Source organism: Ananas comosus, linkage group 8 (genome assembly GCF_001540865.1).
Source record: "Ananas comosus cultivar F153 linkage group 8, ASM154086v1, whole genome shotgun sequence".
NCBI lineage: Eukaryota > Viridiplantae > Streptophyta > Magnoliopsida > Poales > Bromeliaceae > Ananas > Ananas comosus.
In genome coordinates, this window is record NC_033628.1 from 6,440,903 (window position 1) to 6,459,301 (window position 18,399).

Genomic DNA, 18,399 nt, shown 5'->3' on the forward strand with positions numbered 1-18,399 from the left:
AGAAGAGGGAAGAGAAAGAAGGAGAGGAAGAAAGAGAAGAAGAGGGAAGAGGAAGAGAAAGAGGGAGAGGGTTTGCTTTCACCGCCGCCGCCGCATCTTTTCCTTCGTCGGTGACGAAGAAGAGGGAAGAAGAAGAGGGAGAGGAAGAAAAAATGCGAAGAGGAAGAGGGAAGAGGGAGAGGGTTCGTCGCCGCTGTCACTACATCTTCTCCCTCGCCGGCGATGAAGAAAAGGAAAGAGGAAGAAGGAGAGGAAGAAGAAGGGGGAAGAGGAAGAGGGAGAGGAAGAGAGAAGAGGAAGAGGAAGAGGAAGAGGGAGAGGGTTCGCCGCCGCTGTCGCCGCCGCTGCCGCCGTCGCCGCCGCTGCCGCCGCCGCCGCCGCCGCCGCTGCCGCCGTCGCCTCCGCTGCCGCCGTCGCCGTCGCCGTTGCCACCACTGCCGGCGAGGAAAAAGGTGGAAGAGGAAGAGGAGGAAGAGGAAGAAGGGTAAAACCGTCAATTTACGTTATTAATTAACCATGGTTAAGTTTTTAACTGTGGTTAACGAAATTTTTTTAACAGACCTTAATGGTAGGGACATATCTACATAACTTAAGACTTTTGGAGAAACAACTTATGGAATTTTCGTTTTGCAGGAATATTTCTGCAATTCACTATGTTTGCAGGGACGTGTATGCAAATAACCTAATTTTTTTTATCGTATTAGCCGGAACGTGATAGCATACTCCGTAGAAATTCTATCCAGAGTGTAGTAGCATCTCTCTTATTTTATGCGGACTATCACGAACAAAATATTTCCCGCTGACTTCTCCTTGACAGTGGCCCAAATCTGCTAGCGAAACGGGTTGAAAATGGGTTGAATCGGGTTGTCAAGGAGACCCAAACCCAACCCGCTGTGGGGAGACGAAGGGTTTTGTAACCTCTCCCATCAATGATGAAAACTCAAGGGTTATGAAACTCTCATGAGTTATGGGGTGACTTTTGGGCTTATGGCTCATTATGAGGGTGAGTTAATGTGTCTCATAATGAGAGAATTAGCGTGTGTCTAGGTTCATTGTATTTAGGAGCTTATAAGTAGTGGAGTTTTGGTTAAGGTCAAAACACACAAGAGAGAGTGTGTATGTGAGTTGTAATTCTCATTTTCTAAGTAGTGTAGTACTTAGCTTTTTGAACAACCTCTGCCTTTCTCTTTGTCATTTCCTTTACATACTTAGTCGTAGGACGTGAAGATCCGGACTAGCAATAGGGACAAAGACTTGTCCATCTTCGAGCAGGAAGACGAGCACCGTACGGACTTTGCGAACAGAACTGCTAAGCCTGTGACAGGACGCTTCTAATCTTGGTGTCAGGTTTTATGCGGACGTTTTGTATTAATGGCATTGTCCTGTTTTGACTATTATTAAACCACTACATGACGTTTCGTCCCCTTGACTGCTGTCAGACGCATAGACACACAAAGGCCCTGCCGACGCCTACTGCATACCTCACCCTAATTATTGAAAACCATAAACAATAGTGAGAGGAGGCGATCGCCTAACAACAGATGGAAGCGGATCAGGCTTCCGCGGCGGACCCTCGGAGCGGGTTCTGCCGTGAGACGAAAACCTTCCGCAGCCTCCGCCCTGCCGCCGCCCTTCCGCCGGAGTCCCTGCCCTTGTCGGCCGCCGGATTCGCCTTCTCCCTCCTCCCTTCTCCTCTCCCGTCCAACCCCGCGCTGGTCGACGCCGCCACCGGCGCCGCCCTCTCCTTCTCGGAGCTCCTCTCGCGTACCCGGTCCCTGGCCGCCGCCCTCCGCTCCGCCTCCGTCGGCCTCTCCCCGGGCGCCGTCGCCTTCGTCCTCGCCCCGCCCTCCTTCGACGTCCCCGTTCTCTACTTGGCGCTCCTCTCCGTCGGCGCCGTCGTCTCCCCCGCCAACCCCCTCTCGACCCCCGCCGAGATCGCTCACCAAATTCGCCTCTGCAAGCCCTCCGTTGCGTTCGTCGCCGCCGCCGCCGCCTCCAAGATCCCCTCCCACGTCCGCACTCTCGTGCTCGACTCGCCTTCGCTCCGATCCCTCTACACCCGGCCGCCAGAGCAGGAGGAGGGCGAGGAGGTTGTCCGGCAATCCGACGCGGCGGCGATCCTCTACAGCTCGGGCACCACGGGGCGGGTCAAGGGCGTCGTCCTGAGCCACCGCAACTTCATCGCCCTGATTGCTGGCTACCACGCCGCTCGGACCGCCGCCCTGGCGGAGGCCGCAGCCGTGGAGCCGCCCGCGGTGGCTCTGTTCACGATCCCTCTGTTCCACGTGTTTGGCTTCTTCATGCTGCTCCGGGCGGCGGCGTTGGGGGAGACGACGGTCCTGATGGAGCGATTCGAGTTCGGGGCGATGCTGCGGGCAGTGGAGGCCTACCGCGTGACCTTCGTTCCGGCGGCGCCGCCGCTTCTCGTGGCTCTCGCGAAGTCCGAGGTGGCCCTCCGCCACGACCTCTCCTCCCTCCGTGTCATCGCAGTCGGCGGCGCGCCGCTCGGGCGCGAGGTGGCGGAGCTGTTCGCCGCCCGTTTTCCTGACGTTGAGATCGTCCAGGTGAGCTCGCATTTTTGTCCCACCATACTGGATAGACCGGGATTCTTCAATCGTTATAGTAGCTCTCATTCCCGCTGTTATCAATTGTGAGTCCGTAACTTACTTTTACTTTTCTCAAGTAAATAGGGGTATGGTTTGACGGAGTCAGCGGGCGGTGGGTCGGCAACGATGGGAGCGGAGGAATCGCGGAGGTACGGGTCAGTGGGTCGGATCGTGGCCAACCTGGAGGCGAAGATAGTGGACCCCACCTCGGGGCAAGTGTTGGGGCCGGGAGAGCAAGGAGAGCTGTGGATCAGGGGCCCCACGATTATGAAAGGTAAATCCTTTTACATCTTTGTTGACATCTTTGAAGAAAATAAGACACAGTTCATAATGACGCTCATGGGCGTGGTAAGATCATAATGACGCTCATGGGTGTAAATCTTACACTCTTTGTCTCACAGACAGTTTTAAGTTTTAACATGATCGTGTAAGGTAAGATTTAGACTTAGGACCTGTTTGGGAAACACCCCGATACTCACTCTGTAATTGCGTAATTTACTCTGTTTTTTTTTTTTTTTTTTTTTTTTTTTTTTTGCTTTTTTCACTGGCCCGCTTGGACAGCCCAGCAGAGTATTTACTGTGTAATATGGGGTTTCTAGCGTATATCGGGGAAAAATTAAAAATAGATCGGAGCAGCGTAAAAAAATTCGTCGTTCGCCGCGCTCCGCCATCTTGCCCCTTTCTCACTTTCTCCGCACAACCAGTTGTGCCCTCTCTTCCCTTTTTTTCTCCCCTCCCAGCCCCCAAAATCTTAGCCGTTCGCCTCTTCCGCTTCCACCGCCTCTCTCTGCCCTCTCCACCCTCTCAGACGAACACACAGAGCGGGAGGGGCTAGCTCGGCGGGCGGAAGGCGTCCCCTGCGATGAGCTTTTTGTTGTTTTTATATAATATTTCTTAATTCATCTTATATACTTATATAAGAATGAAAATATAGTATTTTTTTTAGAAACAATCCAAACACCTAAAACAGAGGTGTTTTTTAATAGAGTATGGAGTATTTCAGCATATCAAATACACTGTAAAATAAAATTTTGTTTTATTTCACAACAATTGCCAAACAGACCCTTATTATAAAGATAAAGTTAATATATTAATCTGATTATGTTTTTTATATTTACCTGAACCAAACACCGACAATAGGAATGATTTATTCCGATTCCGACTCAGGTGATGAACCAAACAGAATTAGGTAATGAGTCATTCCGATTTCGCTTCCAGCTTATTTCGATTCCGATTCTGATTTTGATTCCGACTTCGAACCAAACACGCCCTGTATGTCTATTAAAGGATTGCCTGCTCCACATATAACATATAACAAGCAACGAGTGAATTAAGTGAAGTGTGAGGTGAAGTCGGGAACTTAATTAGTAGCTTGTTGAGTTTCTCTTTGTGTTTTAGAGAAATTCATTTGGGATAAAGATAGGGATTTTTTTCTTGTAACAAGGGAAAGGTGCCACTAACCATAAGGCTCTTGTATTTAGATTGAGAGAAACGTAAAGGTGCGGGCTTGTATCATGGTTTCTTCATATAAGGGATACATCTCTCTTGCCCTCTCCATGGACGTAGGCAAGTTGTCGAACTACGTAAATCGCTGTCTCTTCTGTGTTTTTTTGTGTATTTATTTTTCCTATTATTGTCGTTTTTTTTTTCTTGTATATTTGTTGATAAGACATGCAGGATGATCCTAGGCCCCAACATTTGGTATCAGAGCGATGGGTCGGTGCTACAATAAAAATGCAGAATGTCTTGATGTCTAAGTTCAAGGTGGAGAAATTTGATGGAAAAGGAAATTTTGGCCTTTGGCAAAGAAGAGTGGCACGGTACATGGGTGGTCTCGGACCCCCATCCGTGCCGCGGCACACAGCGCCGTGCTGCACGAGACAAAGCGGCACAGCGCAGTGTGCTAAATTTTTTTTTGCTTTTTTTTTTTGTTTTGTTCTTTAGGGTATCCAAAGCATTCTGGGTACCCCACGCCCTCCAAAATCGAAAATTTACTTATTAGGTAAGTCAAAAAAATTATAATTTAATTTTTTTTGTTTATCAATATGCTGACAAAAGATTTGTTAAGCCCTCCGCTTCCACCACAGACATCTATTTTTTCTTCACAAATTATTTTATCAAAATTTGTCGCACCGCAAAATTTTTGGCGAATTAAGGGAATAAAATCGAACTCAATAAACAAATTTTGAGCAACATCAAACATAAAATTTTATTTTTGCGCTAGAAGATTGAAAATACTGATAAAAGTAAAAGCTAAATTAAATCAATTGATACTTAAATTTATTTAATTTATTTGTCATATAATTTATTACTTAATTTTTTTGATAGATCTACTAATTTTTTGAAAATACTTATTGAAATTTTTTTAAATGCTTTTTAAAATAATTTTTAAAATAATTTTTTTGTATTTTATAAAAGAAAGACTGTAATACGGTCAAAAGAAAAAAAAAGATGTCTTTGCATTTTAAAAATTCTAATCTATAAAAATTTCTATTTTGCATAAGGTATAATTCTACTTTACATACTAAAAAACTTATAAGTATGTTAATTGTTGAATATAGTAAGCTATACATAGCAAATATTTATAACTATTTAATTAAATCTTTCAAAATGACATTATAAGAGTTTAATGGAATAAAAAAAACTGAAATAAGTTCGTAGCAAAACGTGCCAGTAGGAGGTCATGCGTATCTATCGGCTTGTAAGCGTACCATATGTTGGCACGGAAGCATGCCGGTGCCGTACCGTATCAGGCAGACAGCGGCACGCCTTTATGCCACGGCATTTTAAACCTTGCAACAAGGTCTTTATAAAGCTTTGCTGAGAAAGTTTCAAGAATCAACAGCAATGAGTGATGAAGATTGAGAAGAGCTTGATTTGAAGGCACTGAATACTATCATATTGTGCATGGTACATGAGGTGATGTATAACTTCATGGATGAAGAAATTACTGTTGGAATATGGACCAAATTTGAGAGTTGTATATGACAAAGAGCCTTACCAATATGTTGTACCTAAAGCAAAAATTATATGGGCTACATGGAGGGAAGGTACGGTAGTTGTTGAACACTCAAATATTTTTAATAAAGTTATCAGTGATCTAGTGTAGATGTGAAGTTTGATGAGGACAATAAGGCGTTGATCTTCCTCACATCGCTTCCTCTTTCCTATAATTACCTTGTTACAACTATCCTTTATGGAACGCAAACTCTTTCAATGAAGGATGTTACTTTAGCCCTCCTATATAAAAAAAAGTCAGGAAGTAATCAATCTAGGAGGAGTCGAGCGAAGGTTTAGTTGTTAAAAATGCAGGAAGGGGACGACATAAGGAATGTGACCAACACCGCATGCATGAAACTCATGCATGCTATGTTTGTCAAAAACCTATGTATATAAGCTAATTAAGAATGTTGACCATTGAAGTTGCCAACTTCAATTTTGTGCATGTGCTTTGTATGTCTATGAAAGGATTGCCAACTCCACATGTAACATGTAACAAGCTACGAGTGAATTAAGTGAAGTGTGAGGTGAAGCCCGGGAACAAACTTAGTAATTTCTTGAGTTTCTCTCTATTTTTTTGGAGAAATCCATTTAGGATAAAGATAGGGATTTTTTTTTTTTGTCGTATAACAAAGGAAGGGTGGCAATAACCATAAGGGTCTTGTATTTAGGTTGAGAGAAACATAAAAATGTGGGCTTGCATTCTGGTTTGTTCATATAAGGGTTACATCATTCTTGCTCTCCCTATTGCTGAACAATGTAAATCGCTTTCTTCTATGTATTTCTGTGTATTTCCTTTTTATTATTTTTCGCTATTTTTTTGTTTGTGTATTTTGGTTGATAGCATATGCAGGGCGATCCTAGGCCACAACAATTGATATCAGAGCGATGGGTCGGTGCTACAAAATTCATTTTATCCTTTGGCAAAGAAGAGTGGAGGCCATCTTAGCATAGCAAGGTCTTCATAAGGCGTTGTAGAGAAAGTTTAAAAAATCAACAACAATGAGTGATGAAGATTGAGAAGAGCTTGATCTGAAGGCATGAAGTACCATCATATTGTGCATGACAGATGAGGTGATGTATAATGTCATGGACGAAGAAATAACTATTGGTGTATAGACCAAATTGGGTAAGTTGTATATAACAATGAGCCTTTCCATTGTGTTGTGCCGAAAGCAAAAATTATATAGATTGCGCACGAGGGAAGGTACGGTAGTTGTCGAGTACTTAAATATTTTTAATAAATTTGTGTAAATGTGAAGCTTGACGAGGGCAATAAGGCGTTGATTGTCCTCACATCGCTTTCTCCTTCCTATAATTACCTTATTACAGCTATCCTTTATGGAAAGCAACTCTTTCAATGTAGGACGCTAAAAAAAAAATCATGAAGCAATCAATCTCGGAGGAGCCAAATGAAGTTTTAGTTGTTAAGGATGTAAGAAGGGGATGGCATAAGGAACATTATTCGAGTAAAGGAAGGTCTCGCTCTAAGTCAAAGATCAAAAAAGGTGAAGTGTTATTTTTGTAAAAAAAATGGCCATATGAAGCAAGATTGTGAGAGGAGAAAGGCATGACTGCAAATGAAGAGTTCTTATACAGGTATAGTAAGCGTAGCCGATGACCCCGATCAACATCATGATGTTTGACAGTTTCTTCGGTACTGAATCTCTTGCTAACTGGATATTAGATTCAGATTGTTTTTACTATGACATCAAATAAATCTCTATTTGATTCCTGTTAAGTCTTTTAAAAGTGAAAGTTTTATGATGGGTAATCACGCTACTTGCAAAACTGTTGGTATAGGAACGGTAAAAATAAAGATGCATGATGGTATAATACGTACTTCGACAAATGTGAGACATGTTCCAGGTCTCAGGTTGAACCTAATATCACTTGGAGCTCTTGACTCTATTTTTTGCAATATTACTATTGCAGATGGAGTCATAAAGGTAAATTGGGCCACCATGATTGTCATGAAAAGAGAGAAGAAAGCAAACTTGAACAGGTTTTTCAGCGCGTCGGTGATTGGAGGTGTTGTATTGGCATTCTCGGATGATCATGATGCCTATGATGTGGAACTCTGGCACATGAGACTAGCCTGTACGAGTATGAAAGGAATGTTAGAGCTGCATAAAAAAAGAGTATTTAGAGGTATGAAAATCAGCAGATTCAATTTATGCAAATATTGTGTATTTGCGAAGTAGAAAATGGTGAGTTTCAGGTCCTCCGATCGTAGAAGTAAAAACATACTTGAATACATCCATTCGAACGTGTGGGGACTCGCTCTAGTGACTTCAAAAGGATGTGCACATTATTTTATTACATTTATTGATGATTTCTACTATAAAGTTTAGGTCTTCTTCATGAAGGAAAAGTCTAAAGCAAGGATTAAAGTGCCGTGGCACGGGGGATTGCGCTGTTTGCCCGGTACGGTACGGTACAGGCATGCTTTCCTGCTGACACTTGGTATTCTTGCGTGTCGATGGATATGCATGACCTCCCGACGCTTTGGTACAGACTTATTTTAGTTTTTTTAGTTTCAACAAGCTTTTATAATATTATTTTGAAAGATTTAGTCAAATAATTATGAATATTAGCTATGTACAGCTTACTATTTAACCAATTAACATACTGGTAAAATTTTTTATATGTAATACAACTAGATAAAGAATAGAATTAAAATACAATAATAAAATTTACAAGTATAATAATTATTTAAATTTATATTTTTATGGAGAGATGACTGCTTAATTCCATATAGATCGTATGGTGGATCATATGGCATATTGTCATATGCATATACAATATTTATTTGACAATATTGGTATAAATATTGTTAGTATTGTGACAAAATCATATATTGCCGGTACATCTCCTTATATCGTCGTATATAATTTGCATATGCAACTGGATCGTGGAAATAATGGACAACAGTCACTTGTAGCATATAGACTGCAACATCATAAGGATAAGGATGGTATGAAATAGAAGAATTATAATTTGGATATGTACATGTATTAGTGGACATAGAGATTCGCCATATGAGCTTCACTATATGAAGGTATGGATAGATAGTAACCGGATTGTTCCTGCTCCAATTGATGCGAGATGGATTGAGATTCATTTTGAGTGCCATGATTGATGCATCATAATCATTTCTCTCCATAAGCCATGTTGATATGAAGGATACGAGGATACTGAAGTACTATCAAATTGTGAGCATAGATTATTATCTCTTCGTGGGTATCTAGTTGATGTTGCCTCTAAACCCTCTCTCACAAGGATTTAAGTGCCTATCGGCACGTGCCGTATCCACCGTGCCGTATCATGCCAGCAAGATATTGGCATGATACAGCCCCCGTGCTGATGGCACAATTCAAAACCCTCTATTCTTTAAATTAGTTTTCTTAATAAAGTTTAAAAGATTTGACAAAAATACATAATACATAATTGGCATATTTTGTTGCTAAAGAAAATAAATATTTCATTCCATTATGTGTCGACGCACATATTTTTTGTAACCGATACGCATCGGCATAACCCGGCACGCACTATGCCGTACCATGCCAACAAGTTTCCACTTAAATCCTTGATCTTTCTCATCTCCCTATAATCTTGTTGTGAGGACCTATTACCTCTTCTATGATCATATACCACTCCAGATGTTTGACGTGGTCAGGACGCATGATCAGCATCTTGAGTGGTATGCATGAAATTTTGCTCTTCAGTAAATAAAAAACCAACCCTACCCTCCTATTGTGTTGCTGGAATGAAGTCGCCACCATCCCCGCTGCTATTAGTGGTATCATCGTCATCATTGCATTCATCTTTGGACTCTGGTAACCCAGAATCTGCTGGTGTCGATGTATCACTATCATCATCGAGCGAGAGTGCATCAGCTATATCTAATGGATCCACTGAGGTCATACGTTTTTTACTCTTACCGCTTCGGATTGTTGTTGAAGGCCTCTTTGCGATATACGATGTCTTCTTATATTCAGATTGACTTTTGAGTATGACGTCGACGACCATATCCAGGTCCCAGCATAAGATGCTCAAATTCTTCATTAGAGTCATCTGTAGGATTTTGGGATTCTTCGTCCAAAGCTGCTTGTTCTTGCACATCACCACACTGATTCTGAGACCTCTGTTTATTCTCGTCAGCGCATTTTTCAACATCACTAACTCATGCTTCCTCAGCGATTATCTTGAATGGTCGTGGTGGATCTCTAGGCTCATGGAGCAATGGGTCCTCTTGATTGTCTCCGTTTGATTGTCTCCGTCTTGTAGCCAATCGAATATGGGGTCTAATTTATCACTGATAAAGCTTGCATCCAGGGAATCATAAGTTTTAGTTCCTTTTTCTTATCATACTCTTGCATGCATCTTAAATGACAGCTTCATATTATAGTGGACATAAATTAGCTTCTCTAATCGAGCGTATCTTAATCGATTAGGCACTTTGGTATGTATCTGTCACGCCCCGAGACCGCTACCAATTTGGTCCGGGAAAACATGAACTCTCATCTACTACATATCCCACACTCCATAGTAAAACCTTTACATTTGAGTACAACATAAACCGTCAAATTTACATTTAGCTACATAATTTCTCCAACTTACTTACATTATCTATCTGGAAGAGAGAAATAGCAATGAACATACGAAATATGAACACGGAACGAGAATAAACAATCGTGAACAACACGAGAACACTAACACATGAATACTTAACTAAGGACCCATTTAAGAACATGTACTAGCAAACGAATCGGAACCCGCCTGTCCCCTCTGAGACAGGCAAGCCGCAGACAAGCTGCGCGAGCTTGGCCTGGTTTAACCATCGCCAGAGCCCCGCACCGTCTAATTTAACCATAGTCTCGTTCCATTCTCGTTCATTTCTCTCTCGGATCCTAGCTGGATCCTCTGGAATCCTACCTTTGGAATTCCAATATCCGCGCACTCACTCTGCACTTGGATACCGCCACCGCCTTCACTAAGCTAACCCAGCTTCAACTACAATACAGAGATCGACACTTATCTCTGCCTAGGTTCACTGTGATCAAAGAACCGAGCATCACCAACACAGCCGCCGGCTGCTGCGCTGCGATTCTCAGGTTTTGATCTTGTGAACACACGAAGGCGGGCTAAAGTAACAGCTCAGCAAATTAAAGCACTTGCAATTCTTCAATAGCCCAATTTTATTGATTGGTTCAACAACGAAAAGTCCTCGTTTACAGAGGTTCCGCGATGCATGCATCCAGGCAAGGCCATGGCGGAGGACGCCACGGGCTCGCTAGACCTAGTCTCCTCCACGTCCTTGACGCGCTCGTCCAGCGACGTTACAACCCGCGCTACGTCGCGGTCCTCCGAGCTAAGCTCGTCGAGGTCCCTAAACACCTCGCCGTTCGCCGTCGTCGCCGCCGGCGCTGTCGCCGTCCTCTAGTGCTAGGCGGGCGTGGAAGCCGTGCGCGCGGCCATCGCCGGCTCCCACTCCCGTATCGCCGCCAAGGCTACCGTCGTCAAGGGGGCGGCTGTTCACGCGGGGGCTGCCGAAGCCCAAGCCGCTGTGGACTGTGCTGCCGGCTCCTCCACCTCGCTCTCGCGCGTAACCGCCGAGAATAATTCAAGTTCTTCAAATTTGGCGGTTAGAAACTCCCCCTCTTTCACCTCGGCCGTTACCACCTCAGTACCTAACTGAGATACCTCTGGGAGAAGCTCCTGGATATATGGAGCCTCTTCCTGTTCCATGGGGAGCGGTGGGTAACGGAGCTCTTCCGCCGCTTCCACACCACCTTCGCCAACTTCGCCCTAGCCGGGAGACTGGAAGGGGGTTACGAGACCCTCCTCAAATTCTCCCGTTACAAGCCCTTAATGAAGGGGCTGTGGCTCTTCGCCTTTAACTTCCTCTCCAAAGCGTTTAACTCCGTCCCCCTAGCAAGTCATCGTCTGATGCTCGTCCTCAAGAGGGTGTAATATCTGACACAGGGCCTGCAACAATCCCTGCTGCGTCTAGCCCGGCTCACCAAGAACGCCCCTGAAGCCGGTACCTAAATAGCCCGCCACGTCGACGAGTTCGAGTGCTGGAAGCGGCTCCAGAAACTATCTCGCAACACCCGCCTCGTGCCCCTACGGGTGCACGCCCTCCTTGCGCTCAACAACCGACCTAGGGTTCTGTTCCCCTTCTTCGCCAGCTCGCCACCATGCCCTCCAGTCAGCTCAAGGTTCTCCGGGGGCTTTGTGGGCGCTAGCGTCAGCACCCCAGCACCCGGCGTCGTCACACGATAGACGCCACGACCCCCGGTGGCTCGCGTCGTCACATCCGTTGCTGTCCCGTTTACGAAGTTAACACCTGTTCTTCCCGTATAGTCGGCGTTGACAGGTCGTTCCCGGGGCGGATGGGGCAGTCAGCGTAGCTGAGGTCGCTGGGGTGGAGTAATACCTCCTCGAGGAATACAAGGGCAGAGCCGTCCCGCGCGCTACTACGGCGCAGTCGGCCTCCACTGAGTTAGTCGCGGCTCGTCTGCCCATAAGCGGCGACTCCGGGATCGGCTCCTCAGATGGGTTCGGCTCCTCGGATTGCAACACCGTCCATACCAAAATTAATTGCCTCAAGCGAGGTCCCGATACAAACTATGTCCACGGTGTGTAAGCAAATAATCATCTCGTAAGCGTGCGTACGTACTGTATGGGTATCTTCGCTCACCGTTCACCGCTCAACTTCCGGGACTCAGCAGCAAGTTATGGATGTGCCTCACGAGAAGCACGGGTCATGTTCATCCGCTGACCTATTACGGGTAGGCCTACAACCTTGAATTCTTTGACCTCCGCATACTGCAGTAAAACCCGTACCTAACCGAGAGTTTCATAATGCGGTGCTAACTAACATTCTTATTTAACTAGTGGAAAGCCCTCGGTCCTGTCCTCCTCAGGTAAATAGCTCGAACAGCTTCGAGAACGAAGCAGCGCTGCTATAGCCGCTGCTCTCGATCTTTCAACCAGTTGCCGCCGACGCATCGTAAAAACCGCTGACAGTACCTTCACCTGGCTCACCGAGGCTCAAATCTCCTAAATAGCCACCACGCCCTTAAGGGCCTACATAAAGGGCGCCTCAATGGCCCCTACGGCGGCCTAGCCTTCTAGCTCAAGCAATATCTGAACCAAGGGCCCTGCCGCGGCTAGAGTTTCCGGGGCATGGCGTACCGCGGCCGTCTCGATTCCCTCAACTCCCTAGTCGATGTCCTAGAAGAGCTGTTCCCCAAATAGTCCGGCTCGCATAGCGGCACCCCTCGGGGCCACAACAAGCACGCGTTCTTCCTACCGAGCAAAGCTGAGACGCACCTAATAGCCCTCAACTTAGCCCAGTGCTATTTCTTGTTCATGGGCAACGGGGCTTAGCTGCTGAATAAACTAGTCAATGTTCCCAGTGCTCACATGAGCTTCTATCTGGATGTTAGGCCGATAGTAGTCAATTTCTAATCCAGCCTCCTACAAGTCTTCTGGCGCAAAGCGTGCGCCATACCTGTGATGCTTATGTGCCAATACGGAAAGCCCGAGTGATTACGGGGCCGTCGTAAGTACCTAGATTACTTGGCACACAAGTTTCTCACGAACCTGGCTAAACAGCACCAGAAGTATCTGCTGTAGAACCAGATAAGCGCCTGGCTGCTTCTCGTGCGCCTCGTAAACGCCTATCACGAAGTTTAGGAAGCCCTCCTCTTCGATAAGCGCTTCAATTTCTTCACACTGAAGACCGAAGCTCTCCAACGGAAGAATCCCGTGCACTAAAGGCTCCCGCCACAAAGTCAACTGGGCTCCTTTCAGCTTCATCAACTCTTAACCGGCGCGGGTTGCTTGCAGTGGTTCCAGGCTTCGAAGTATCCGAATCGCCCGATGATAGCTGCCAAACACCTCCCGAAAAGCTTCTAACACTGAGGCGAATGGGCAGACTGCGTCTTCCCGCAGTTCAAATAAACCTCGCTGCCAACACTGGCCTCAAAATTGCTCAATTTCCTTTCCAATTGAAGCCGAGGCTATGAGCGGAATGGCCACGTCCCGCTCCTGAAACGCCAGATATCACTACGTAGGATAGACCCAAACCCCACACAGAACTACGTTCCGCCCTCTCACTATCGAATACGCAGGGCAGTCAATTTCCTGGTACTCTTCTTAATAGGGTAAGTACTGAACCTCAACCGCCGCCACTAGAAACGCGACTTCGACACCTCCGTGATGGATATACCACGCGTGACGCTCTAGATGTGGCTGGTGTTTTCAGACTTTATAGATAAATGGGTCTTCTTCAACTTATACGCAGTTGCCGCCACCAACCTTGACAATTTCCTAATGCTACAACTATAGGAGATGGTGGGGCCGTTCCGTTTACACCAGCGCCTACACGAATCGTCTTTCAGCCGCTTCTTGGAGCGAAAACTACAATGGATTGTTTGTGGGAATACCGACCTATACCTCGCCGACCTGGATCTTCACCAGCGAGGGCTCCAGGGCTGAGTCGACTACCATGAGCAACAAGTTGGCTGAAACAACCTCTCCTAGTTCTTGAACGTTAGACGCCTAGGTTCAGAGGTTTTCCACGCCGCATTATAGCTCCTTCCAGTTCCGCCGCTAAAGTCACACCTGAGGCCACCGCGCGAAGCCAAAGCTTTGGCCACCACACACGGGCTTTCACTTCTCGAAGCGCTCGACTAAAACGTTCTTCGGGTGGCCAGAGGTATGCGACTAGTGGGCCCGCCGTGTTTCTACATAGTACTCAACTCTCGTGAGATAACCACCGGCCCCTACTTTCAACTATAACCCGCGAAGCACCGCTTCACAAACTGAACAGTCGTCCACTTCCGCCTCGCGGCTAAAGGTCGTCCTTTCGAAGTTTCGGATAGATAGGGGCAGACCTTTACCCTCCTGTATAGCTACCTAAAGCAGCAACCGAACGGAGCGAGCTGTCCCCCGGTGCTGAGTTAAACCCACTAACACCTAGCGAACTGCTTCAGTCGTGTGAAAGATGGCCAGGTGTGGTGAACCCGTCCTCTATTCAACCGCGTCCATATAGAACTGCTCCATCACTCCAATGTGCCCCATGGCTTCAGTTAACACAGCCTATCTCTGGGGTTCAAGTGAAGTGTAAAGACCTTTTCGGACGTCCTCCGGGAACCGTGTGCCGAGCTGAAGTCGTGACGTAAAGTAGGGGTCTGTCTGCCCGTTTGACTTTCCTGGTAAGTCTGGGACCTCCTATACAACGCTCGCACACAATAACTGATGTTCCCTCCAACCACGTTCCTAGACGAGTACTACTGAGCTCAAGTCTGATTTTCTTTTTTATAAGTACGTTAGGAGACCTTTGAAAACCGTTTCAAGCTCACGTTAATTACCCTCTGTGTTGTGGCTAGGGGTTATTCATTTATTAAATCTCGCTACATCTCGCTTGCTATTTGTCTTAAACTATATTGGGGTTACAAATTAACGCTGTCTGATCCCTTCTGTTACCCATGCGGTATGGGCGTTTGCCAATGAGTGCTTGGGTTTGAGCTGTCGTTTCGATACGCCTATATCGGCTGCCTCTACTTATACCTCAAACGCTATCCCTCTGTTTTTTATTTTTGGGCTTCCAAAGCGTATACTCTCCGCCTATTCGCTAAACCTAACATGGGCTGGGTTTGGGCTTGGGCTGGGCTTGGGCTTAAATATAACCTGGTATATTTTATATATCTCGTCTATCTCTGCTATCTATATATATATATTTTAATGTCTTTTTCAAGTGCATAAACGTTAAACATAAAATTTTTAAATTTAAATTATATTATATAAAACTTTATAACTTTTTTCTTTATTAATAAAGCCTAAGTTTAAAAGCCCAAGACCAAGCCCAAGCCCAAAGCTTAAAAACCAGCCCAAACCCAAACCTATACCTAAAAATTTTAGGCAGCCCAAGCCCAAGCCCAAGCCCAGAGCCCAAACCTCAGCCCAAGCCCAAGCCCAAAAATTTTTAGGCGGGGCTTAGGCTGGGCAACTGTAGAGATACCTGTTGACTCACCACCGATATTATACTATCTAAATCGTTTCGTAAATTTTTCTAATTACACGTACAAAATAGAGTTTGCTGTTGTAGATCACCTACACTTTCGTTGACCTCTTGTAAGCGTGACTATGACATCCTATGGCTTGAAGACTTTTATCCTTCAATGCCATCCTATCATACAGCCTCAAATAATATTTTTATTTATATTTATTTTTATCACACTCTATGATAAAATAACCTGAGTATCTTCATTTCATATTCAACCTTTACTGGACACGACTTTAGCCTCGCTTTTGGCTTCTAAATCTTAAAAGACACTCTTTACCCCGTCTATTTAATCGTCTTTTACGTGTCACAGTCTTTTAATACTTTTGACCTCCTATACAGTCTTAATAAAAATACTCCGATCTAAATTTCAAAGTCGGGTAAGACTGTGGGCCTTCCACCTCTTATTTTAGCTTGACGATAGATGATTTCTAATGTCAAGCCGTGTCAAAAGCCACTGGTTTGCCCCAGCTTTGACTTTTGAATTCTATATAAGAACGAGTCATGCAATTTGGCTCGGACGGACAGCTTAAACTCGCGTTTGTCTGTAAGTCTTCCCGGGGCTGACAAGGCTTGACGCTTTTACGTTCAACATTATCCACACTCTCCCCCAAAACACGTTAACAATGTCGTCGGATACACCCGACCAACGTACGCATGTGTGTGTGTGTGTATGTGTGGAAGAGGGAGTTCAAGAGAGTAAGAGAGGGTGAGAGTGTGAGAAAAGGGAGAAAGAGAGATCTTTCTTTCTTTCTTTCTTTCTTTTTCTTTCCTCTTCCTTTCTTCTTTTTTCTTTCTTTCTTTCTTTCTTCTTCCTTTCCTCTTCCTTTTCTTCCCTTTTTTTCTTTCTTTCTTCTTTCCTCTTCTTCTGGTTCTTCTCCTTCTAGTAGAAGAAGGAGGAGAGGGAGTTGGAACCTCTTCGAAAATCTCCATTCGAGGTTTGGGATATTACCATCTAAGGAATTCTATCCCAAAATACCAAATCTTAACCAAACTTACCTTGGATAACCTCGATCAATCTACCAAGATCGAGCTTAAACTTCGAACTCGGTACCTAAAGGAGTAACAACTTTGGATCCCGTGAAGTTTTGGGATATTACCATCTTAAAATCCCGAAGTAAATATACGATATTTTTACCTAAATAACCTTAGGATACTACGATTTATCTACTAACAACGGATTTAGTACCTAGTTAAAACACTTAAAAACGTTTTCAACTTTGGATCCCAAGTTTTACGTTAAAAACCTTTATACCCCCAAACTAGAGTTAATTGGGAGACATTTGGATTAACGATCCAGATATTTGTGCAACCGCTTCTGCTAAGCAGCTAGGCTGTTCGCCCACGCCTCAATAGCGGTTTTGTTCTTGAACTCCCAAACCAACGGGGCTCCTCACCTTCGCTGCATGCTCCTAGCGCCGCAACCCAAAAGATTAAAGCACCGTGATGGTTCTCCACCCACCACTGGTAGGGCTTCGTTGACCTGAGGGGAAATACAGAATCATGTAATTTAGAACGTAGAACATAAGTGAACGTAATATCCTACTAACACGTAACGGAAAGGAATACGAATGGATCTACTATAGTATGATACGAAATCAACGAACTATATCACCTAACTACTCCTAACCCAGCTCTTAACACTTAGGATATCACGGCTCCACTTTCTACCTGAGTTACCAACCAAATTATAATTTGTTTCTTACTCACCGTAGATCAACTATCATTTGTTTTCTTGCTCACCGTAGATACACTCAGGATCACATATACTTTGGATACCTGGAACACTACTTTCATTGGGATCTCCTATCCCTTAGGAGCTCACCTCTCCTAACCTAGAACGAGTGCCAGACAAATATGGAACACTACCAGCGAGGTGTATTCATCACGCGAGGCCTCAACCAGTGCACCCTATCGGATAAACCCCAGGGCTCCCTATCGGATACACCCCAGGGCGTCTGCCAGAGCCTAAGCATCAAACTCAACTCAGAGGGATGCGCAGCTCTACCGATACACTCATCATCCACTTGGGAGCCCACTCGGTATTCTAATTACTTGTTCATTTATTGAAATGAAGAACCTGTACTACTGCTCAATCAACGAATGGGTAAAGTAACTTGTACGTAAGTATATAAATACTAAGCCCGTATTATCGCATCAAAAGATAAGACAGGAATGTCGAAAGGTATAGATAGATAGACAAATAGATGAACACGGGTGAACCTGGATCACCCCTCTGGCCGCCTCAGCCGCCGGCTTGGGTGACCCTTGATTCCTTCAATCAAGAGTGGGGGGTAAAATAATGTCCCGGCTCGCACTCAAGTGTGCCGCTCCTAGCGCCATTCCCGAATCGCGGGATCTACGTAATCAAATGAAAGGAAACGTAATCTCGGTGGGAAAACATGAACTCTCATCTACTACATATCCCACACTCCATAGTAAAACCTTTACATTTGAGTACAACATAAACCGTCAAATTTACATTTAGCTACATAATTTCTCCAACTTACTTACATTATCTATCTGGAAGAGAGAAATAGCAATGAACATACGAAATATGAACACGGAACGAGAATGAACAATCGTGAACAACACGAGAACACTAACACATGAATACTTAACTAAGGACCCATTTAAGAACATGTACTAGCAAACGAATCGGAACCCGCCTGTCCCCTCTGAGACAGGCAAGCCGCAGACAAGCTGCGCGAGCTT

The 18,399-nt window shown here is 44.9% G+C and overlaps 1 protein-coding gene across 9 annotated transcripts in view; it reads left to right on the forward strand.

Annotated features, from left to right (window-relative positions):
• LOC109713697 (4-coumarate--CoA ligase-like 5) overlaps positions 1,407-18,399 on the forward strand; it is a 46,812-nt gene continuing 29,819 nt past the window's right edge. For 4 of the 9 annotated variants that reach the window (XM_020237877.1, XM_020237876.1, XM_020237873.1 and 1 more), the window contains exons 1-2: positions 1,418-2,564; positions 2,691-2,880. In XM_020237877.1, coding sequence (XP_020093466.1) covers positions 1,542-2,564; positions 2,691-2,880 — 1,213 coding nt within the window. In that variant the 5' untranslated portion in view covers positions 1,418-1,541. Of the gene's footprint in view, positions 2,565-2,690; positions 2,881-18,399 lie in introns of all 9 variants that reach the window. The other 5 variants (XR_002217146.1, XR_002217145.1, XM_020237878.1 and 2 more) reach the window with 3 other exon arrangements.